The sequence below is a fragment of the Prionailurus bengalensis genome, chromosome E4 (genome assembly GCF_016509475.1).
Source record: "Prionailurus bengalensis isolate Pbe53 chromosome E4, Fcat_Pben_1.1_paternal_pri, whole genome shotgun sequence".
NCBI classification, from domain to species: Eukaryota; Metazoa; Chordata; class Mammalia; order Carnivora; family Felidae; genus Prionailurus; species Prionailurus bengalensis.
The window spans coordinates 68,516,111-68,538,278 of record NC_057360.1 but is presented as its reverse complement, the minus strand read 5'-3'; the positions used below and the strand labels follow the sequence as shown (position 1 = coordinate 68,538,278).

The following is a 22,168-nucleotide window of genomic DNA, read 5'->3' as shown; positions in this document are numbered from 1 at the left end:
CATGTGACTCTTAATCTTAGGGTGGTGAGTTCAAGCCCCATGTTGGGCATGTAGCCTATTAAAAAAAAAAAAGTACTGGGGTGCCTGGGTAGCTCAGTCAGTTGAATGTCAGACTCTTGATTTCAGTTCAGGTCATGATCTCATGGTTTGTGAGTTTGAGCCCCATGTCGGGCTTTGTGCTAGCAGTTTGGAGCCTGCTTGGGATTCTCTCTCTCTCTCTCTCTCTCTCTCTCTCTCTGTCTCTCAAAATAAATAAATAAACTAAAAAAAAGTATTAAAAACAGAAACAAAGGTTGAGTTCATTTTAGTAGAGATAATTTTCAAGCAAATGAAGTAACTTTAGTTCATGCCCATTGGATTTCTGACACAGCTGCAATGAGTCAATGGTGTTGTGTTCTTCAGACACCAGGACCCCAGGTTTGGGCTCCCAGGGGCGGCAACTATGCTTCAGCCCTTGTTTTTCTGGAGCGACCTTGGCCAGTTAGCAGTAAGATCGCACCTTCTTTTTGAGCAATGGAATCAGGACATGCTTTTTTCTTTTTTTTTAATGTTTATATATTTTGAGAGAGAGAGACAGGCAGAGAGAGAGAGGGAGAGAGAGCAAAGAACGGGAGGGGCAGAGAGAGAGGGAGACACAGAATCTGAAGCAGGCTCCAGGCTCTGAGCTGTCAGCGCAAAGCCTGAACCCACGAGGGGCTCGAACACGGGAATCTCGAGATCATGACCTGAGCCGATCCAGGCGCCCCATGACATGCTTTATCTGTGCATCACGGTGCTTCTGCTCACGGACTAGTGGGTCTTCTTTTTAAAAAGTTGGCCAAGAGTTGGGACGCCTGGGTGGCTCAGTCGGTTGAGCGTCCAACCCTTGGTTTCGGCTCAGGTCAGGATTTCATGGTTTGTGAGTTCGAGCCCTGCATCGGGCCCCACTCTGACAGTGAGGAGCTTACTTGGGGTTCTGTCTCTACCTGTCTCTCTGTCCCTTCCCCACTCACCCTCTCTGTCTCTCTCTCTCAAAATAAATAAACTTGAAAAAAATTAAAAACAAAAAAATAGAAGTTGGCCAAGAGTATATGCCATGAAAATTAGGAATGATCTAGAAAAATGAACCTTCAGTAACACAAAGGGAGTCCTAAAAACATTAGAAAAGTGTTTTTAAATCCTTGAACAGAGAATACTTTTCCACAGTTGCGTGAGATGCTGTCACAATTACAGTGACTTCTGGATGCCACATGCTACAAATCTGCCGCAAGGCCACAGGTTCATTTTAAAAGGATGTAACTGAGAAGTCAGATAGAAGAGGGGCGGGCGTGGACTTCCCAGCCCTCCGGGTGCCCCTCCCCCCACCCCCACCCCCACCCCCACCCCCAACGCGCCACCAGCCCGGAAGCTCCCGTCTGAACCACGTTTAAGTGCACAGTCCAGCGTGCACACTCACACTGCTGCGCGGCCATCACCACCACCCGTGTCTATAACGCTTTTCATTTTGCTAAAGTAAAGCTCCACGCACATCCCACAATAATGCCGTTCTTGTTTCCAGCCTCTGGCGGCCACTGCCGGACTCTGTCGCTATGAGTTAACCGCTCCGGCTTCTTTATGCAAGCGAAGTCATTTAGTGTTTGTCCTGTGTCTGACTTATTTCTCTCAGCATAATGTCTTCAAAGTTCATTCACGTTCGAGCGTGTGTCAGAACTGCCTCCCTTTTTAAGACTGAATAATATTCGCTTGTATAGAGATCGCGGATTTTGTTTATCCGGTCACCCGTGGCTGGGCACTTGGGTTGTTTCCACCGCTTGGCCATTGTGAACAATCCTGCCATGAACATGGGCGCAAATATCTGTTCAAGTCCCTGCTTTCAATTCTTTTGTATGTAAGCCCCAAATCACGAGCTTAGGTCATATGATAAGTCTATATTTAATTTTAACTATGTTGCTTCTGAACGGTTACAAAATCCCGACATTCTGTAGATGTTACCAGAAGGGGAGATGTTATGACCCCCTTGTGGACGGTGCTAGAAATCCCTTCTCTGGGGGTAAACTCAGCTGGCGAGTCAGCAGAAGGCAGAACTCTGCGTAGGGTGAACCAGACCGGGGATGCCGCACCCCCTGATGGTGAAAGTGGACAGGTGTCCCCAGGAAGGCTGAGGGCACCGGGCCCTGTCTGGGGCTTGACTCTAGGGGGTGCCACTGGCCTGGGACACTGAGTTCCGCTGATCAGAGGGACCCTGTATGATACCTCAGCTGGCCACACAGTCAGCCTCCTCCCAGGCTGACAAGAAAGGGAGGGGAAGGTTTCGGGGAAATAAAGGGCACTTTCTGGCAGTTATTGATGTGTTAGGGCCAGAGGCCAGAGGAGGGGTCTGCTTGTCAGCCCAACCCACCCAGCACTTAGGGTCATAGCCTCTATAGGTGACAGAGAACAAAGGGTATCGTTTGAACTCTCCCAGTCAACTTCAGCCCAAGCCTGAGGGGTGGGGGTGGGGCAATGGAAAAGAGAAAACACACCCTCTTTGAGTTAGGGTCTAGGGGTCTTGACTGGCCGGCCCCTTTGGGGAACCTTTCTACCCCTTGAGGCCCAAGGGAGGAGGAACAGACGTGAATGAGTACCTTTTGGATTCAAAACAATCCGTGTATTTATTCTGGGAGGTCTCTAATGGAGCCCTGTTGGCGGCAAACTTTAAGAGGTTAGCTTCCAGGTCCAAGGTGAGAGGGGGCTGGCTGGCAGGAAGCGTCTGATAAAAGTGATCCAGCCCTTAGCTTCCCTGGGGAGACAAAGGGTGACTGACTGCAGGAACACGCCCTGGTTGGGGACAGGGGGCTGGGGGCCCAAAAAAAGGGCATCCCCAGTGCCAGCTCCTACTCTTCCACTGTCCCCAGCCTGCCTATCCTGGAGTGCCTGCGTGTGACGGAGTGTCCTTGTCCTGTGTCCGTGGCTCCCTCCTGGTGAGAGCTGGTCCTGCAGATGGGTGGTTCCCACAGAGAGACCTAGATGCATGGGGTCTGGCAGGTTGCATTTCAGGAGCTCTGTCCCTTCCTGTCAGATTCTATCCACTTGGGAGCTCCTGTCAGCACAGGCCCATTCCAGCTGTCCCATGACCTTGATTTGGGTTAGGACCAGCCTGAAGCCCAAAGCGGAAACGCACATTTTAATTAGCATGTTGTTGCTGGTTGTCCAGAAACTTCTCAGCCTAGACCTTATTTCGGGATTTCCACCCCCACCCACCCCCCTCAAGCTGAGCTCTGAGGCCACCCTGGCAGCTTCAGGCTCCCTGGGGAAAACTGGTGGGGCCTTTCAAGAGCTCTTTGCGGTTGCTCCTGAAAGTCAAGTACCAGTTTCCGTCAGATCAGGAGGGCGGATGTGCAGGTTCTGACATCTCTGATCACCTATGGCCCAGACCTGTCCAGATGTGCAGACATCATCTGGGATCTTCACAATCTCCCTGACCAGGCTAGCCGCTCTTATCTGTGTCTGAGGGATGAGGAAAATGAAAACCCAGAGTGGGAACAGCAGTGGCAGAAACAGTAGGGGGAGGTCTGCCCCGGGCCCGGGGCTGCTGTGCTTGCCTCCAAAGCCCGGACTGCACGCTCGGGGCGGGAGGGGGCAGTAAGAGAATGCAGGGTTCGGTTGCCCAAGCCTCATCCCAGATCCGTCAAATCGGAATCTCTGAGGGTGGTTATGAGGGCCCCCCTCCCCCCCGGGGCCGTGAAACGGCATCACCGGCACGCTCAGTCCCTTCGCCTCGTCCAGGTGCTCCTTTCACGGCAAAGTCCCGGTCCCGGCCTCCTCACCAAAAGTCGAAACCGCGCGCCACAGGGGGCCCTGGGGAGGTTGGGGCGGCGCCCGCGGCCCAGGCGAGGCGCCCGCGGCCCAGGCGAGGCGCTCGCGGCCCAGGTGCGGCGCTCGCGGCCGGAAGCGGCTCCCCGACGGGCGGCGCGCGCGCTCGGCTTTCGCAACAGCGCCCCGGGCCGACGGGGACGCTCCCGCTCCCGCTCCGCCAGGGCTTTCCTTCGCGGCCGGCACGGTCGGCGGTTGAGTCATGTGCGAGCGGGAAGTCACGCTGCCGCGGAGCCCGGGCCGGGAGAGCGCGGGGAGCCGGGGGACGGCGGCCGCGCTCGGGGCCTGAGCCCGCCCCACCGCGCGCCCCGCCCCGCCCCGCCCCGCCGCCCGGCCGCCCGGCCGCCCGGCCCCGCCGCCCCGGGACCTCGGCGCGTCAGCCGCGGAGGAAGCATGCTGGCCCTGCGCTGCGCGCTGCTCACCGCCCTGCTGGCCGCGCCAGGGGCCGCCCTGACCCCCGGGGGCTGTCCCGCGCCGGGTAAGGTCTTCGCGCGCACCTGGAGGGCGGGGGCGGCCGGCGGGGGGAAGGGGGCGGCACCCCTCTTCCGTGGCCGCCGACTTGGCGTGTGGTCGGGGGGCCGCGTCTCGAACCTCCTTCTCTGCGCCCCCGGGGGTCTTGACGCGGGGTGGGGGGCGGCGCAGGCCCAGGGGGGCGCATTCCCGCGGGGGCGGCCCGGGCACCGGCGCCGCTCTCGGCGTTGGCTTTGGGGGCCGCGTCGTAGGCCCTTCCCCCTCCGCCTCGGCCCCGGGTGCACGCGTGTGTGTGTGTGTGTGTGTGTGTGTGTGTGTGTGTGTGTCACAGCCCCGACTGCGAGGGAGCTGGCACCTCCCGCGGCCCCCGGCCCGGGAATTTAAGAATTTAACCCCGGTGGGGAGGTTGGCCCGGGAGGGGAGTCGGGAGCCTTGGGGCTGGCGCACGCTGGGCTCCCTGGCCAGAGGACAGGAGGGGCGGGGCAGAGGGCAGCGGACACTTTTGCTCCTGTTGACTGTGATCGGCCCCTGGCAGCCAAGCCCGTCCATGGGTTCTGGCCACGCGCCCAGTTGTGTCCCGGCTCTCCGGCCACCGCTTCTCCAGAGACTTCTTTTCGGGTATGGGGGCCTCTTTGAGGAGCGGCTTGCAGGTTTCTGGGAGCAGGTGGGTCCTGTCCTGGGCAGACATCCTCAGCCCAGCCGTCTCTCTGCTGGGAGAGGGGACTCCAGAAGCTATAGGGGGGTGAGCGCTTTGCTTTCTGGACGGCGGTGCCCCTTGTGCTGCACAGAGGAGAATGGAGGGGCCCCCCTTCTCAGCACACACTGGGAGCCCCTGCAGGTGGCAGCCACTGCTGACCGAGGCTTCAGGTACCTTCCACATGTGTTCTGGTTCTCTGCTGGATCTAAAATATACTTGGTTCCTGGGGTTCCCGGGTGGCTCAGTCGGTTAAGCATCTGACTGGGGATCGGGTCATGATCTCACGGTTTGTGAGTTCGAGCCCCTCGTCCAGCTCTGTGCTGACAGCTCGGAGCCTGGAGCCTGCTTTGGACTCTGTGTCTCCTTCTGTCTCCACTCCTCCCCCACTTGTGCTCTCTCTCTGTCTCTCAAAAACAACTAAATGTAAATATATATTTACATATATATATACACGTGTATATACACATATGTATGTATATACACGTTACACGTGTACGTGCATATACATATATATACACGTATATATATACACACACATATATATGCATATGCATATACACATATATACATATATACATATATACATACATATATATATATATATACATATATATATATATATGATATACTTCGATCCAAAGCGGACACAGGCTCAGAGAGGCTGGGATGGGATGCGGTCAGGCCCTTGGTGGAGGCGGGCCCGAGATTCCCAACAGTAGAGCTAGTCCTCTGCCTGAGCTGAGCTGAGAGCCCTGCCTGCTGGCTGAGGACGGGGGCAGGAGGGGCAAGGGAAGGGAAGTGAGGCCTGGGCTTGTCCGCCGTGGTGCCAGAGGTGTGCCAGGCAGGGTCGAGGCCACACTCTCCCCCCACCCCCGGGAGGGAGCAAGGTTCCCCGGCCTGCCTGCTGTCTGGCTCCTCACACCACACCCCAGGACACCTGCCCCGGGAAGCTTCCTGCCGCGGTTTCTGTGCCCTCTGGCTCCTAAGTGGCCTGGCCGCTGGGCATGGCAAAGGGCCGCCCACTGCAGTCAGTCTCTATCCCCTGGTGCTCCAGAGGGACGGGCCAGGTGGTCTCCAGGCCTGGGCGGCCCACGAAAGGCAGAACTGAGAATTGGGGGAGGAAGTGAAAGCACAGCTCGGAAGGAAAATGCCGAGAAGTCGAAAATACCCAGCTCTCCTCCCACACCCACACAGCCCGCGAGCTGGAGAGGAGACGTAAAGACACTGTACAGGAAGCGCACAGCAGATGGCCGAGAAGCGCTGGCTTTGGGGAAGTGAGGGGGCAGCAGAGGCTGGAGGGAGCGGAGCTAGAGGGGGAACCCCACTGCTTCTCCAGGCTGCGGCTCTTGTAGCCAGGAGGCGTGCTTCCCCCGCCAGCCAGCGCTGCCCGCGAGCCTGAGCCCGGAGCCCACAGGACCGCTCAGTGAACCTGGGGCCCAGACAGGCGGGGACTCAGGTGTTGGGCGTGGAAGGCCTGGACACGGGTGACTCAGGTTCCTTCCGCCTTCTGCAGAGCGAGCTGGCACACAAAACAAGCACGTACAACTCGAGGTCTCTCAAAAGTCCTTTCTCAACTGCTGAACTCCCCTTTAGGGCGCCTTCTTCCTGCCCCCGGTGTCCCCCCGTTCCCAGCCTCACCCTGAATCAGTATTTCTCAGAAGGGTAGCACTGGGGCTGGTTGCATCAGAATTGGGGGGTGTGTGTGCACGCGCGTTGGCCAAGTCCCGTTCCCCACCCTAGATTTATTGAAGAGAAGTATCTGGAAGTGAGGCTCGGGAAGAGTCCTTTCCAACCCATACTGTTTGTGAGTTGTGGGTCTGAGGATGACCCACGGAAGGGTGTGCTTGAGGAGCTGAAGCCAGGCTTCTAGTTGCCAGAAATCTCTCCCCGCTTTCCCTCTGCGCTTGTTTATTCGTCGCAGCAGACGCTGAGTCCGCGTAAAGCCCCGTGGGGCCTGTGTGGGACCAGCTACCCAGACTCCACCCTAAAAGGAGCTTGAAAATGGCCAATTGTAAATCCCAGAGAGAGGCTGAGAAAATCCAGCTGCCTAAAGGCCTTTGGTACCAACTTCCCAAAGACAGATTGTCTGGGGTGGGGGAGGGTGCAGAGAGGAAGCTCCTTGAGGGGCGAGGGGACCCCAGGCAGCAGGTGCAGGTGGGTAAACCAAACCGGGAGCAGCCCGGGGCGGGGAGCTCACTGCTGTAGATAGGCACCCCCTTCCCCTCTCCCCTCCTTCCCCTGTCCTGCAGCCACTTACCAGGTGTGTCTGTTTATATTTACATCAGTGACACTGAAGCTGCCTGGGGGCTCAGTTGGTTGAGCTGAGTATCTGACTTAGGCTCCGGTCATGATCTCGAAGTTCGTGGGTTTGAACCCTGTGTCGGGCTCTGTGCTGACAGCTGGGAGCCTGGAGCCTGCTTCAGATTCTCTGTCTCCCTCTCTCTCTGCCCCTCCCCTGCTCACGCTCTGTCCCTCTCTCTTTCAAAAATAAATAAACATAAAAAAATAAACTAAATTAATTAATTACAATGGAGTCCAGTTAAAAATGTAGTTCCTTGGGGTGCCTGGGTGGCTCAGTCAGTTGAGTGCCCGACTCTTTTTTTTGGTTCTTTTTGTTTCTGTTTTTGCCAACTCTTGATTTTGGTTCAGGTCATGATCCCAGGGTCCTGGGACCAAGCTCCACTCTCTCTCTCCCTGTGCTCCTCTCCCCCGCTCGTGTGTGTGCTTGCTTCCCCTCCCCCCCACCAAAAAAACAAAAACAAAAACAAGATAACACACACAATGTAGTTCCGCTGTTGGACTAGCTACGTGTCAGGTGCTCTGTGGTACCTGTGAGTAGTGGCCGACGTCTTGCACACAGAGCACGTCCATCACGGCAGAAAGTTCTGCGGGACATGCTGCTGCTGTAGAGCACGAAACAGTTTCTTCCGGACCCTTTCTGCTGCTTCTTCCTTTACCCCTCTCTGGACCTTCTCTTCTCCGCCTGAACACAGCCCATCGTCACCGGTGATGGTTCAGGTGTGGGGACAGGTCTCTGCCCAGCCCTGCCGCGTACAGATGATGTGAGTTTGTGTGAGTGAATTTGCCTCTTGGAGACTCACTGTTCTCATCTAGAAAATAGAAATCATTGTACCAGCTAAGTGGGTGGTTGTAAAGAGGAAAGAAGATATCATGCAGAGTGTATAGAACAGTCCATAATGCAGAGCAAGTGCTGAAGAACATATAGCTAATAATCCACACATTTGGGGCGCCTGGGTGGCGCAGTCGGTTAAGCGTCCGACTTCAGCCAGGTCACGATCTCGCGGTCCGGGAGTTCGAGCCCCGCGTCGGGCTCTGGGCTGATGGCTCGGAGCCTGGAGCCTGTTTCCGATTTTGTGTCTGCCTCTCTCTCTGCCCCTCCCCCGTTCATGCTCTGTCTCTCTCTGTCCCAAAAATAAACGTTGAAAAAAAAAATCCACACATTTGAGAAAAGTATTTTTAAAGCTTTTAAAAAATGTTTACTTACTTTGAGAGTGGGGGAGGGGCAGAGAAAGAGAGAGAGAGAGAGAGAGAGAGAGAATCCCAAGCAGGCTCTGAACTGTCAGCGCAGAGCCCGACCTGGGGCTGATCTCATGAACCGTGAGATCACGACCTGAGCCGAACGAAACCAGGAGTCAGATGCTCAGCCGACTGAGCCCCCCCGGGCGCCCCTTGAAAAAAGTATTTTGAGCTCCTCGTCTGTTCCAGATGCTGCTCTCAGAATTGTGGATGCTAAAATGAGCAAAACAGACAAAAATCCTGGCTCACTGGGGCTTCATCCTATGGAGATGTGAGCTTGATACATAATATGATGGTTACTAGGGCCAAGGAGGAAGAGTAAGAGGGGGCTGGAACCGTGCGTAGATATAGGGGCCTATAGCGTGGACCTTTCTGAGGGAAGGCCAGGGAAGTTCTCACGGAGAGGATGATATTTGGATGAGGGCCTGAAGGGAATACGAAAGCATTCAGGGATCCCTTAGACACCAGTTTGGCAGGGAAAGTCCGTCCTCTTTAGCGCTGTGATGCTCTCTGATCCTGAGGGCCTGGAGCAGAGGGCTCCCTGGGGACACTCGCTGGACAGGAAGTGCTAAATGTCGCATCATTAACTGCCATCGTGGCAGGAGTCTTTAGAAGAGAACCTGGAGGCCTGGAGTGATGGAGGAAGGCTTTTAGCTCTCAGGCCCCCCCCCCCCCCGCCCCCACCAAGCCCCAGGAGCTTCCTGTGGGTGATTAACCTGTGTGCTTTGCTCTCTGGGCTCGAGATCCAGAGAGGTCTGCAGCCCCGGGCAGGGCCAGGTGGTGCCAGGTGGTGCCGGGTCCAGGCTTGACGTCTCTGCCCCTAGCAGGCCCCCCGCTCACACCTGCCCTCTGCTGGCTCTGCTCTGGGGCCCCGAGGCCCTGCATCCAGTCTGCCTCCCCCGCACCTGCTCTCGGTTTCCCTCCAGCTCCCAAGTCCCCTTCCTGAGAAGCATCCTTCGGTCTCTCCTCCAAATGTGTTACAGTAACGGTTACACAGAGAGGTGTGCACGGTTCCACCCCTCACGGCAGCCGAAGGCGCTGGACCCCGGGGTTGGACCCCTGGCGCACGTGGGGTGGGCCGTAGGACGGCACGTTTCGTTGGAGGGGAGATCCGGAGGTCGGTTTTGGACGCGCTGGAATGGAGACGTCTATCAGACAACCGATGACGGACGCCGATGAGATGGGACGCAGGAACCTGCGGTTTGGGAACGAGGACCGGGCTCGAGGTGTGAATGTGGGAGTCTCTAACAGACGTGTTCTACCCAGCCTTGAGAGTGGCTGGCCTCACGCGGGGCGAGTGTAGCTGGAGAGGGGAGGCCCGGCCGAGCGTGTGAGGCTGGCAGCGGAGGGGACCCAGGAGGTGAGAGCAGTGAGGTCAGGGGCAGCCAGGAGAGTTGGAAGCCCCGTGAGGATGGCTGGGACAGTAGTGCACTTGGGTGGAGGCGGAAAGCCTGGAGTGGATTCATGAGCGGACGGGAGTGGAGAAACAGCACCGCGGGCGTAGGCCCCTCTTGTGAGGAGGTTAGCTGTAAAGGGGGTGAAGAAATGGAGTGTGCCTTAGCCGGACGAGTGGGATCCAGCAAAAGGATTTCTAGAAAGATGACCGGACTGTCTGCCCGCTTGCATGCTCACGGGAGTGATGCGGCACAGACCAAAAGTGGACAGAGGTGAGAAGCCGCTGAAGCAGTATCCTTGAGTGGGTGGGAGGAAATAGGGCTCAGAGAGGTTAGCAGCCTGCCCGAGCTCACACAGCAGGGAAGTGGCAGGCGAGACTCCGAACCCTGCCCTTTGCACTAAATCGTGTGTGTTGCCGATTCCACCCCCGCCGGCCCCCGAAGTGCAAGGATGCCAAGGTCACCTTCTCTTCACAGCATCCTCGTCAGAGACTCAGCAACACCATGCCGTGGGTGTGGCGGAGACAGCGCGCTGTGGCCCAGAGGGAGGGTCCTGTTGCCTCCTCTCACTGACTGAACGGTGCTCAGCGCCCCCTCCCTCGTGGGCGTCCGCGTCACTTTCTCCCACGCCCGCCGTTGCAAGCGTGGTCCCTACCGGCGAGCTTTCCCGAAGAGAGGCAGCTGGTCTGCGTGGGGCCGGTGGTCCAGGCCTTCTGGCTGCTGCCCACTCGGGGCAGGGCACCTGAAGCCGAGGCGGACGAGACTTCTCACCCGGAAGTGGGGCTTGATGGGTGTCTCTGGCCCTGAGAGCGCACCGGCTGGGAGGAGGGGAGGCCACAGCAGGACTTTGCTGCGGAAGAGGGGAGAGACGCTCGGGCAGTGGCAGCGGGTGTAGCACTTACGACTGCTTGCGTTTCTGGAGAGATCAGGTGCATCTGGAAAATAGCGCTGAGGTTCTCACCGCAGTCGTCTAGTGTAATCCTCGACGCGGCCTTTGAAGGAGGTGTTCTTATGTTTCCGTTTTATGGAGAGGCTAAGAGGAGGCTCACGGCTGTGAGTGACGGCCGGGGCTGGGGCTTGGCCCCTGAGCCCGCACCCAGTGGACTAGGAGAGAGTTCAGACAAAGAACTTGCTCGTGAATGTTGCGGTGTCTCATTGTGTGGGTCTGCCGGGTCCCTCTCACAGGCCCCTGCTTACGGCCGGCCTCGCTATGCTGCTGTCTGCAGGGCTGCAGGGGACGAGCCCCGCCCCTCCTGGTGCAGGCGTGTGGGGACACGCAGGGCAGACTCCTCGCGGGGCGAACGCGGGTCCTGGGGCGTGTGCGTTTGTAATTCTGAGAGAGGGTAGCAGCTACCCCCAGCAGCGAGGGGAGAACGGCTGTGACCCCTGCACCTTTGCCAAGTGTGTTACTGAGCTGGTTGCTCCGTGGAAAATGGCATCTGTGTGGAATTAATTCGCGTTCACTTTATCTGAGTGAGACTGTGCAGGTGTTTTCATGTTTGACAGACGTCTGCCTCGTCTGTTTCTGTGGCCTGTGTGTTCGCGTTCATTGAGCTGTGGGTCTTTTATTGTTTATGGGAGCTCTTCATATGTTAAGGACTTTATGATGTGAGTTATGAATATTTTTCTCCAGTTTGTCATTTGTCTTTTGACTTTTTGGGGGGAGATGGTGTTTGCCGTGCAGATTATTTTTACCGCAGTTAGATTTATCAATCTCTTTTACGATGTCTAGGCTTTGTATCGTACTTTAAAAAATTTTTTAATGTTTATTTTTGAGAGAGAGACAGAGTGTGGGTGGGGGAGGGGCAGAGAGAGAGGGAGACGCAGAATCCGAAGCAGGCCCCGGGCTCCGAGCCGTCAGCACAGAGCCTGGCACGGGGCTCTAACTCAGGAACTGTGAGGTCATGACCTGAGCTGAAGAGCTGAGCTGAAGTCAGACGCTCAACCGACTGAGCCATCCAGTGCCCCATGAACTAATTTTTAAAAATTGTGGTAAAGTACACATAAAATTTGGGGCACCTGGGTGGCTCAATCGGTTAAGCGTCGGACTTCAGCTCAGGTCACGATCTCGTGGTCCGTGAGTTCGAGCCCCGCGTCGGGCTCTGGGCTGACCCCTCAGAGCCTGGAGCCTGTTTCAGATTCTGTGTCTCCCTCTCTCTCTGACCGTCCCCCGTTCGTGCTCTGTCTCTCTCTGTCTCAAAAATAAATAAACGTTAAAAAAAAAATTAAAATTATAAAAAAAAGTACACATTTATCATTTTAGCCATTTTATTTTTTAAAGTTTATTTATTTATTTTTATTTAAAAAAAAATTTTTTTTTCAACGTTTATTTATTTTTGGGACAGAGAGAGACAGAGCATGAACGGGGGAGGGGCAGAGAGAGAGGGAGACACAGAATCGGAAACAGGCTCCAGGCTCTGAGCCATCAGCCCAGAGCCCGACGCGGGGCTCGAACTCCCGGACCGCGAGATCGTGACCTGGCTGAAGTTGGACGCTTAACCGACTGCGCCACCCAGGCGCCCCTATTTATTTATTTTGAGAGAGAGAGTGTGAGCCGGGGAGAGGGAGAGAGAGAGAATCCTAAGCAGCCTCTGTGCTGTCAGTGCAGAGCCCCACGTGAGGCTCCATCACATGACCGTGAGATCGTGACCTGAGCCAAAATCAAGAGCTGGAGTCTTAACCAACTGAGGCACCCAGGTGCCCCTCATCTTAGCCATTTTAAAGTGTGCAGTTCGTTAGACAGACTAAGCTGTTTGGGTTGTTATTTCCGAACCATTTCTAGTCTTTTTCTGCTTCAGTCCGTTAGTGCCAGTGCCTGCTGCTCTCACAACTGTGGCTTGCAGGTGTGGTGGGCTGATTCCCCTCCCCTCCCTCCACTTCCTCAGAATCCTTCTGGCTGTGCTTGAACTCTAGAATCCGTGTGTCCAGTCCAAAACATTCCTCTTGGTATTTTTATTGGGGTCACGTGGAGTTTGGAGATGGGTGTAGGGAGCACTACCATTCACGATGCCGCGTCCTCCTGTCTCAGCACGTGGCGGGGCTGGGGGGCCGGGGTCCTTCCTGGCTTTGCGGCTGCCTGCTGCCGGTTCCGAGCCGCCTCCTTCTTGGGGACGCGGGGCAAGCTGGACCGATGGCTGTGGCTCACAGGTGCGTGTGCGTGCAGGTGCGTGGTGCGTGTGCGCGCCCACGTGGGGAGGGGTCGTAGGCCCGGGCTCAGGCAGCGGTGGGACCTTGGGAGCTGACTTGGGGCCTTCATTAAAATGTGTGTGGCCGTGCCTCACGCACAGACCAGCGTGCTCAGCGTAAACCTGCAGCTTGGTGAATTGTCACAGATGGCGTGCCCCTGCGGTTGCCCCTCACACGAGGAACAGACACGACCAGGCCCCCCCCCCCCCCACCATGCTGTGGTGCCTCAAACCGTTAGTCACACAGGTCTAGAGTGGAGGGCGGTGGGCAGCGTTTGGGGGGCGCCTGGTGGTGCCATCCGCGAGCCGGCCGAGTTCGGAGACAGGACTGGCTGTGCTCCGGGCCGGCCAAGGGGTGGACACGACCAGGGAGGGCGGAGGGCAGGGTCCAGTCCCCCCCACGCTGCTGCCGCCCGTGGGCACCTGGCCCCAGTTGGCCTGAGGGGCGGCCCTTCCGTATCTTTTCCTCTAATTGGGTGCTAATCTCTGAGAGGTGACTGGGCCAGACCTGGGCAGGGCCAGCACATTCCCTCCGAGGCCGCCGGGGCAGGGTCCTGGGCTTGTCTCTGGAGGACTTGGTCCGGGTGCTGGTCCGCGGGCCAGGCATCCAGCAGCACCTTTGTGTGGGTCCCGGGGAGCCTCCTCTCCCCGCGCAGGGCGTGGTCACAGTGCGGAGCCAAGGTACACAGGGCTCTGCCAGATACAAGGCAAATACAAGCAGGTACAGCACTGCAAACGAGAGAGAGGAGGGGTGCGGCCGCGGGCAGGGGAAGAGGCGGGGTGGGGGGCTGAGCTAGAGAAGGCGGCTGGCCTCTCCCTGCGTCCCGGGGAGTTTAGGCCGGTGAGTGGGTGCCCTGTGAGAGCAGGAGTGTGTGTGTGTGTGCGCGCGCGTGTGCGTGCGTGGAGGGTCTCACAAGCTGCTGCCCCGGGGGACGGTCAGGGTGCTTGGCCCCTGACTCCTGTAAGAGCCCTGCACCCACTACTCCGGTGGGGGGCTCTGCCGAGGGGGCCTGCTGCCCTCAGGTCCCTCCACCAGCCTCCATGATGGGTGGAAAGGCACGGGAAGAGTGGGGAGAGACGGTTGGCAGGCAGCCCGGAGAAGGGGGAGCCGGGGGGGGCCCAGAGAGGCCCCTGCCCGGAGGAGAGAGACGCGTGGCCAGACACACCTGGAGCCGATGCAGACTACTGCCCTCGATAGCTGTGCGAATTGGGCAAGTTCCTGAACTTCCCTGAACTTGTGTCACCTCAGCCGTGATATGGGACGGGCTTTGCCTTCCCAGCGAGGTGATCTCGAGGAGCAGCAGGCTCGTGGGTGAGCCGCTGAGCTCACGATCGGTGGTGAGCGTTATGATTGTCACGTGGAGACCAGGACGTGTGTTCCAGCTGGTAGACGGAGAGCGCTGGGGACGTCTTCTGGGCTCCCCGGGACTGAATTCCGCTTCTGGACACAGGTATCCACGTTCCTCTGGAGGCTTCGCAGCAGCCACTCCCTTCCAGTTCAAGGCCTTTATTGCCGAGAAGGGACCTGGTTTCTCCGTGACCCCTTCTGAGACCCTGGGCCTCTGCAGCCGGAGAGGCTGGAGTCCGTCCTGTGGTGCCAGCCGGCTGGTCAGCCAGACCCGAGTCCCTGCTCAGAAAGCAGGGGTGGGATTCGCAGGCGTGCACTAAGCCTGGGTCCTCCGCGGCCGGCCGTGCGCTGGGGAGCCGGTTCACCGCTTGCATAAGTGGGGCGGGGAAGCGAGCCTGTTTTTGCTGGCAAGAGCGGCCGCGAGCTGCGACAGAGTTGAGAAATTTATCTCCGTGGGCATGTTTTTCTGATTATTGACATTTGCAAGTTTACTTGAGGAGGGAAAAAAAAGTAGAAAAACAGCAAAGCTGTTTCGGTTTCTGGCACCTGACCTTAGGTCTGGAATGGGGCTCCTCCCCGCGTCCCGGAGCTGTGGTGTAGAGCCCCCCCCCCCAAGGGGGCTCCAGTGCCCCGGGGAGTGGGCTTGCGTGGGGCTATAGGGCCTCAGCTCTCTTCCTCTTGAGGAAGGGGAGGCAGGGAGGCTGTGGACCCCCTCCCTTAGGTCTGGAATGGGGCTCCTCCCCGCTTCCCGGAGCTGTGGTGTAGAGCCCCCCCCCCCAAGGGGGCTCCAGTGCCCCGGGGAGTGGGCTTGCGTGGGGCTATAGGGCCTCAGCTCTCTTCCTCTTGAGGAAGGGGAGGCAGGGAGGCTGTGGACCCCCTCCCTTAGGTCTGGAATGGGGCTTCTCCCCGCTTCCCGGAGCTGTGGTGTAGAGCCCCCCCCCCAAGGGGGCTCCAGTGCCCCGGGGAGTGGGCTTGCGTGGGGCTATAGGGCCTCAGCTCTCTTCCTCTTGAGGAAGGGGAGGCAGGGAGGCTGTGGACCCCCTCCCTTAGGTCTGGAATGGGGCTCCTCCCCGCTTCCCGGAGCTGTGGTATAGAGCCCCCCCCCCAAGGGGGCTCCAGTGCCCCGGGGAGTGGGCTTGCGTGGGGCTATAGGGCCTCAGCTCTCTTCCTCTTGAGGAAGGGGAGGCAGGGAGGCTGTGGACCCCCTCCCTTAGGGCTTCGCGGGGAGAAGACAAGCATTTGTCTAAGGGCACAGGGGTCCGGCTACATCCCTGTCCAAAGCAAAGTCATCAACTATTAAATAATAAATCTATCAATTGTGTGTTTTCAAGCTGAGGCAGATAATAGACGTGCTTCCTGACCTCCGAGAGCTGACGACCCCACGTGGCAAGATGCCGGAGGCAGGAGTGGGGGCAGTAGGGAGGGACCTTCAGACTTCACAGACAGAGACTGGGGCTTGGCCCGGGGCCTGTGAATCGTTGATGAGACCAGGGATGGGCTCGGGCCTCCTGTCCCCTCCACGCCGGGCTGCCCCCGTCGGCCCACAAGTGCCTGGCATTCGGGGAGGAGATGTTGGAGCTTGTTTTCGGGAGCGGACACTCTTCAGATCTTGGGCCCCGGTGACGTCTTGTGGCCTCTGCGGGACGCTTTCCTTCACAGGAAGCTGGGGAGCAGGGTGCCGTCGTGCGTCTGACACTAGCCGTGGGAAGAAGGGAGAAAACTCCCGGCCCTGGACTGCCCACCTCCCCTCCCCTGACTCTATGCGATGTCCTGGTGGAGCCGGAGGGGAGGGGGGGACAGCTGGTTTGTTCTCCAGGTGATTGGAGGATACACAGAAGGAGGGACAGGGCTGGCTCCCGTCAGGGGCTGGGGCTGGAGTCTCCTGCTCTCCTGGCTTCTGTCTCGGCCCCTGAGGACCCCAGCTGCTGCCCTCTGTGGCCTTTCTGCTTGGTGCCTTTTCCAGCTGTTGCGTCCTGATGGGATGCCCCTCCCTGCGGCTCCGCTGGTCAGACCCCCCCACTCAGTGTCCCCTCCCTGGATCCCTCCCCTCCACACATCCTGATGTTTATGTCAGGGCGGCCTGTATTACAGGCCGTTGTAGGTTCCCTGCAGGGTTTTGTGTGGGGTTCGAGGATGGCAGTGTGGACAAAGAGGAGGCTTGGTGCATAGTGGGTGTTTGCTGTGAGTGCTCCCTGAGCACTTCTGACCTGGCACAGGACGGGCACAACCATCCTGAGTTCTTCAGGAGGGCGGGCCCTGGCCCCACACAGCTGGCAGGTGCTACAGGGGTGCTGCCTGTTCGGTGTCGGTGCGCAGGGTCAGCTCCGCCTGGCGCCCCATCGCCGGGGGGTGGGGGGAGCGACTGAACAAGAAGGGACTCTCGGGGGCACTCTGCTCACCCGCTGTGTCTCCTTCCTTTGGCCCTTCCCTCTCAGGGAGACTTGTTTTGGGAGGGGGGGGGTGTTCCTGGCTGCTCCAGGGAGCAGACAAACAGAGGCACACGGGGAGGGACCATGACCTTGAGTGGCCCAGGGGATGGGGCCAGCGGGGCTGAGGGCCCCAGGGCAGTGAGGGAGCACAGGGCCCGAGGGCCGGGGAACGCACTCTCCCCCACCTGAAGGAGCCCACTGTCACCCTTTCCTGTCCCCTGTCCCCTTGTTCCCTGCCCCACCTTCCCTCCTCCTGAGGCTGAATGCCTTGGACAGACCCAGGCTACGTAGCTTCTTTGTCTTAAGCACCTGCACACGTTCATTCTGAGAGTGACGCGGCTCGTAGAAAATCCCCAAAGTACAGGAAGACGGGAGGAGATCACTCTAGTCTCAGCCTCTGGAGGGCTGGGCGGACGTGGCAGGAGGCCAGGGGCCCCGAGGCTCCCGCTCGGCCACGCGGTGCCACGGCCCGGCTCAGAGCCTCGTCAGGCGTGGGGCCGAGTGGGTGGCTGGGTTGGCTTCAGCATGTTTGTTTCCTGTCGGTCTTTCTTGTCTGTCTGTCCGTCCAGTGCGTACTGCTTTCAGAAGCATAGTTAACACAGTGCTGTTCACAGGTTCTGCAAGAAATGTACCTCGCAGTTTTTTCTCAGTAGGCTGTGCCCAGCGTGGGGCTTGAACCCTCGGCCTTGAGATCAAGAGTCGCAGGCTGTACCTACTGAGCCGGCCACGTGCCCCTAGAAGAGACATCTTTTGAAGAAGTACTGGAACAAGCAATAGTTGCCAATAGCTGGTTTATGATTAATCACCCTCATTTAAAAAAAAAAAAAAAACAGTGACTCAGTTTTAAAGATTCAGAAAACCATTACTCAAGCTCCTTGTCAGAGGGAGGCCCTCACGCTGCTCCCAGAGCTCTGTTTTTGTGGATGAGAAGAAAAGCCTATTTATTTGCTATTTCTCTGAGCTGGCCAGTGCTTTGCCATTGTTAGAGCGAGCGGGGAAGGAACAGCCTGTCGTTCAGGCTGGTCCCACACGCGGCAGGAGCTTCCGTGGGCGGGGGGGCGGGGGGAGGTGACCCCCAGAGCCGGCAAGTGCAGAAGGGGGCTCCCTCCGGCTCCACAGCGTCTCCTGGTTGTGCCAGGCTCCCCGCTGCCCAGCGTGGGGCTTCCCGGGGCACGTGGGAACCCAGCACCGGGGGGGGGGGGCGGGGGGGCTTTCCGTACGGAGCCCCTGTGCCCAAGGGTGCCTCACAGGCACCCTACATTAAGCGTTTACTAAGCACCTACCAAGTTCTTTGATGAGTGCTAGCGGGGGCTCACCGTCTCACAGTCATGGTTGGGGATGGGGACAGTGTCCTGTGAAGGTGCCAGTGAAAGCGTGAGCCCTTGACCTCCACCTGGACCCACACGCGGCCTCCTGTCTGTAGGGTGCTGTAAGCACCACGCACACCAGCAGGCAGTCCGCGTGGCAGGGTCTCGTCCTTCCCACAGTGCTGGCGATTTGTGCGTGAGCTTGACGTCCGTGTGAAGTTTTATCCCCAGAGCCGCGTTGTCGGTGGAAAACGGAAACGTAGACCTGTGGATGTGGTGATGAAAAGTGTTGAGTGGTAAAAATAAAATCTTAAAAATAAAAAAATGAACTTGGCTGCCTGGTTGGAGCATGTGACCCTTGATCTCAGGGCCATGAGTTCAAGCCCCACTTTGGTGTAGAGATTACTTAAAAATGAAGTAAGTCTTAAAAAAAAAAGCATTGGGTGGGTCTGGTCTTCTAAGCATAACCTCATTCGGGCGCACGTGCAAGTCATCATGTGGACCGGACATGCCCATCAGGGGACCTTCGGCTTAAACACACTGGACTGTGTGTTCAGTCCTGAAGCAAAAGGACACGTGTGACACGTCCGAGTACCTCTCGGGGGGAGTCTTGGGCAAATGACCCAGCGCTGCACGTGAGAAAGTCGAGAGCCACGCTGCGACATAGAAAACCCTGGAAAGGACCCGCCGCCCTCAGTGTGGGATGGGAGATAGCGTGAGGGAGACAGCAGCCGGGGCGGGGGGGGGGGGGGCTAGTCCAGCTGGGGGCTGAGGGACGGCCTCAGGGAGGGGATAGTCAGGCTGAGACCTGACCCAGGAAGTCGCGCAGGGAGTGTGTGGGGGGGGACCAGGAGGCAGAAGTCCCTGTGTGCCCGGCTTCACGCTGGGGACTCACCCCAACCGGGACAGCACCAAGCCTTGATGGGTTTTCTAATCGAAGGAGTCGGGGGCCGGGGCGGCTTCGGGGGGGTGGGGGGGTGGGAGTGGGAGGCCGTTGCCCTAATTGGGCCAAGGTAGCTGTGGCCCGGGGGGCCGGCCGACGGGCGGTCTCAACAGGTGGGCAGTTCTGACTCCTGTGGCTTCTCGGGTCAGAAGCAGAGTCCTTCCTGGTTGCTGTGGGCTTACGGGGTGTCCTCTCTGTCCCCAGAGGTGCTGAGTGATGTGGTGACCGCCCGGCCTGGGGCCAACGTGACCCTGACCTGCCCGGGCGAGGAGCCTGGAGACAGTGCCACGATTCACTGGCTGCTGAGGAATCGGGTCCCAGGCTCACAGCAGGAACGGGGTGCTGGCATGGGAGGCAGGCTTCTTCTGAGGTCGGTGCAGCTCAGCGACTCTGGAAACTACTCCTGTTACCGCGACGACGGCAGCCTGGCTGGAACCGTGCCTTTGCTGGTGGAAGGTCAGTTGTGTGCTCAGAGCGCCCCAGCTGTCCCTTCCAACTGCTGTTATTTCTTTGGCCCGACACCTACAGGGGGAGACCCACTGACATCTGCCAGCAGTGAGACTGGAGGAGGCTCCTCGTGGGTGGGGGCGCGTGACTGACAGGGCCCCCACCCTGCTGCCCGAGGCCGGGTTGACAGCCGGAGGCCTGGAGTGCTCCTCCTTCATGGCTTCACCTCTGTCCCCTCGGTGTCCTTGCTGGCAAATGTGGTTAATTTTTTAAAAATTTTTAATGTTTTTTATTTATTTTTGAGGGGGGGGAGGGGCAGAGAGAGAGAGAGAGAGACAGAATCCAAAGCAGGCTCCAGGCTCCAGGCTGTCAGCACAGAGCCCGATGTGGGGCTCGAACCCACAAACCATGAGATCATGACCTGAGCTGAAGTCAGACGCTCAACCGACTGAGCCACCCAGGCGCCCCTTTTTAGTTTTTTTTTTTAATATTTATTTATTTTTGGGAGAGAGAGAGAGAGAGAGAGAATGAGCGAGGGAAAAGCAGAGAGAGAGGGAGACACAGAATCCCAAGCAGGCTCCAGGCTCTGAGCCATCAGCCCAGAGCCCGATGCGGGTCTCGAAGTCACAAACGGCGAGATCCAAGATCATAACCTGAGCTGATGTCAGACACTTCACCCGACTGAGCCACCCGGGCGCCCCAAATGTGGTTAATTTTTTACTTACTTGGAGTTGTTGCAGAGATTGAGTGAGTGAGTGTGTGTGGGGGTGCTGTTTGGCCTCAGGGCCGTGCCCCCCTCACACTGGCCACCCTTTCCCTTCAGCCCCTCCCGAGGAGCCCCAGATCACCTGCTTCCGGAAGAGCCCCCTCAGCAAGGTGGCCTGTGAGTGGGGTCCTCGGAGCCCCCCCTCTGGGACGACCAGGGCCACGCTTCTGGTGAGGAAGTTGTGAGTATCTGGGTCGGGGTGTGTGTCTGCATCCTCACTGCGCCCCCCCCCCCCCCCCAGCGGCCCCGCGGGAGGCACTGGCGGCCAGCAGTTCCCAGACATCCTTGTCGTCAATGCAAAGTCATCCTTTGGGTGGGGAGGAGGGAGGGGGGGGACTGGGCGGGGTGGGGCGGGGCTGCGCTTCCAGCCGCGCCACCAGCGGGGGTGGGGGGGTGGGGGGGGGTGGGGGGGTGGGGGGGTGTGTGTGGGGGGGTCATTTTCCTTGTTTAGCAGACGGAGAAGCTGAGGTGGAGAGACTGATTCACTTGTTTGAGGCCATCTTGCTGGTAGTTGCTCTCCTAGGAATCACATCCCAGCCTGTCTGGTTTTATTCAAAATGCCAGACCTTGGGCGTTGCCCCCAGGGAGAGATGTCCCAATGCCAGGAGAGCGGCCGGCCTGCTCCTTATCGGCTCCTTATGGGCCTTGACTGGGAGCCTTTATCAGGCTCCTTCCACTAGAAAGGCCTGGAGAGGAGTAGGCTGGGGCCCGGGGGAGCGGGGCTGGGGCAGGAGGTGGAAGATGACCCTGTGGTTAGTCCCTCTCGGTCCCAGAGCCTCAGCCCTTGCTCCGGGCGTTTGCAAGGGAGCCTGAGCTGAGTTTTCAGAGCGTCAGGAAATCCAAGCAGTGACTGCGCGGGGGGACTGGTCTCTGGCGGGTCTGTCTGCAGAGTGTCGCGTGCTAATATTAATGCTTCGGGCTCCACGTAGAGCTGTGTAGACTGCCTGTCTGCAGAGGCACCGCGGCCCATAGGGAGAATCGGGACCATCTGGAACCTACAGCCGGGTCGTTCGGGTGACAGTTCGGGGCCTGGCAGCTGTTCGTGCTCAGCCTGCTCGGGGCAGAGGGCCGACCCCGGTGACGCTTGAGCTGGCGGACTTTGCGTGGGGGCTCATGCTTCCCTCCAGCAGCTGCTGGCACCTGGGCCCCCTCCTGAAGTGACCAAGGGGGAGGGGAGCCGCCACAGGGCCCTGCGCCTGGGGGGATCACACGGGCCCCTGGGAAGAGGCACGTGCACGTGGGGACACCCTCACCCCCTGTTCTGTCTCCCCGGTCCTTCCCTCGAGTGCTGGGTGAGGTCAGCAAGAGCCTTGGGCTAGGCGCTTACTAGAGCCCCACCCCCCACCCCCACCCCCACCCCGGATGGAGGTAGGATGGTGTTGGAGGGAAAGAGGCGATGACTCCCACTGGGAACGCAGGAGCAGGTTTCCCAGAAGGAGAGAATTTGCCCTGGGCCCGGGGTCTAAACCTGAATCAGCAGTGATCTGTCCCCCTGAGGCAGGGCGAGTGGCTGCTGGGGCCTTGCATGCCCACACATGTCGTACGTGGGGAAGTCTCAGGCCTCCGAGCCAGGTGGGCCCCGATCTGACTCACCTCGAATATGTGAATATTTCGTCAGCCTGCCAGAAACTCTCTCCCTCCTCGTGATGGTGATAGTGATCGTGATCGGGCCTGGCCTTGATCCCCGCACTGACCGTGAAGGCTGTCCTGGTCCCCTGAGGGGAGGGGGTGGGGGGAAGGGTCAGGAGCACTGGGCCTGCAGGAGGCGGTGTGCCCGGCTGCCCACCCCCCTCCCAGAAGGGGCAGGAGCTGG

The 22,168-nt window shown here is 58.7% G+C and overlaps 1 protein-coding gene across 1 annotated transcript in view; it reads left to right on the top strand.

The window, feature by feature from the left end:
• The first annotated feature begins 4,169 nt into the window (after nt 1–4,169).
• IL6R (interleukin 6 receptor) overlaps nt 4,170–22,168 on the top strand; it is a 44,086-nt gene continuing 26,087 nt past the window's right edge. Inside the window, exons 1-3 of the mRNA XM_043568951.1 lie at nt 4,170–4,309; nt 19,347–19,598; nt 20,413–20,536. Of these exons, the coding sequence (XP_043424886.1) occupies nt 4,225–4,309; nt 19,347–19,598; nt 20,413–20,536 (461 nt within the window). The 5' untranslated portion in view covers nt 4,170–4,224. The remainder of the gene's footprint in view (nt 4,310–19,346; nt 19,599–20,412; nt 20,537–22,168) is intronic.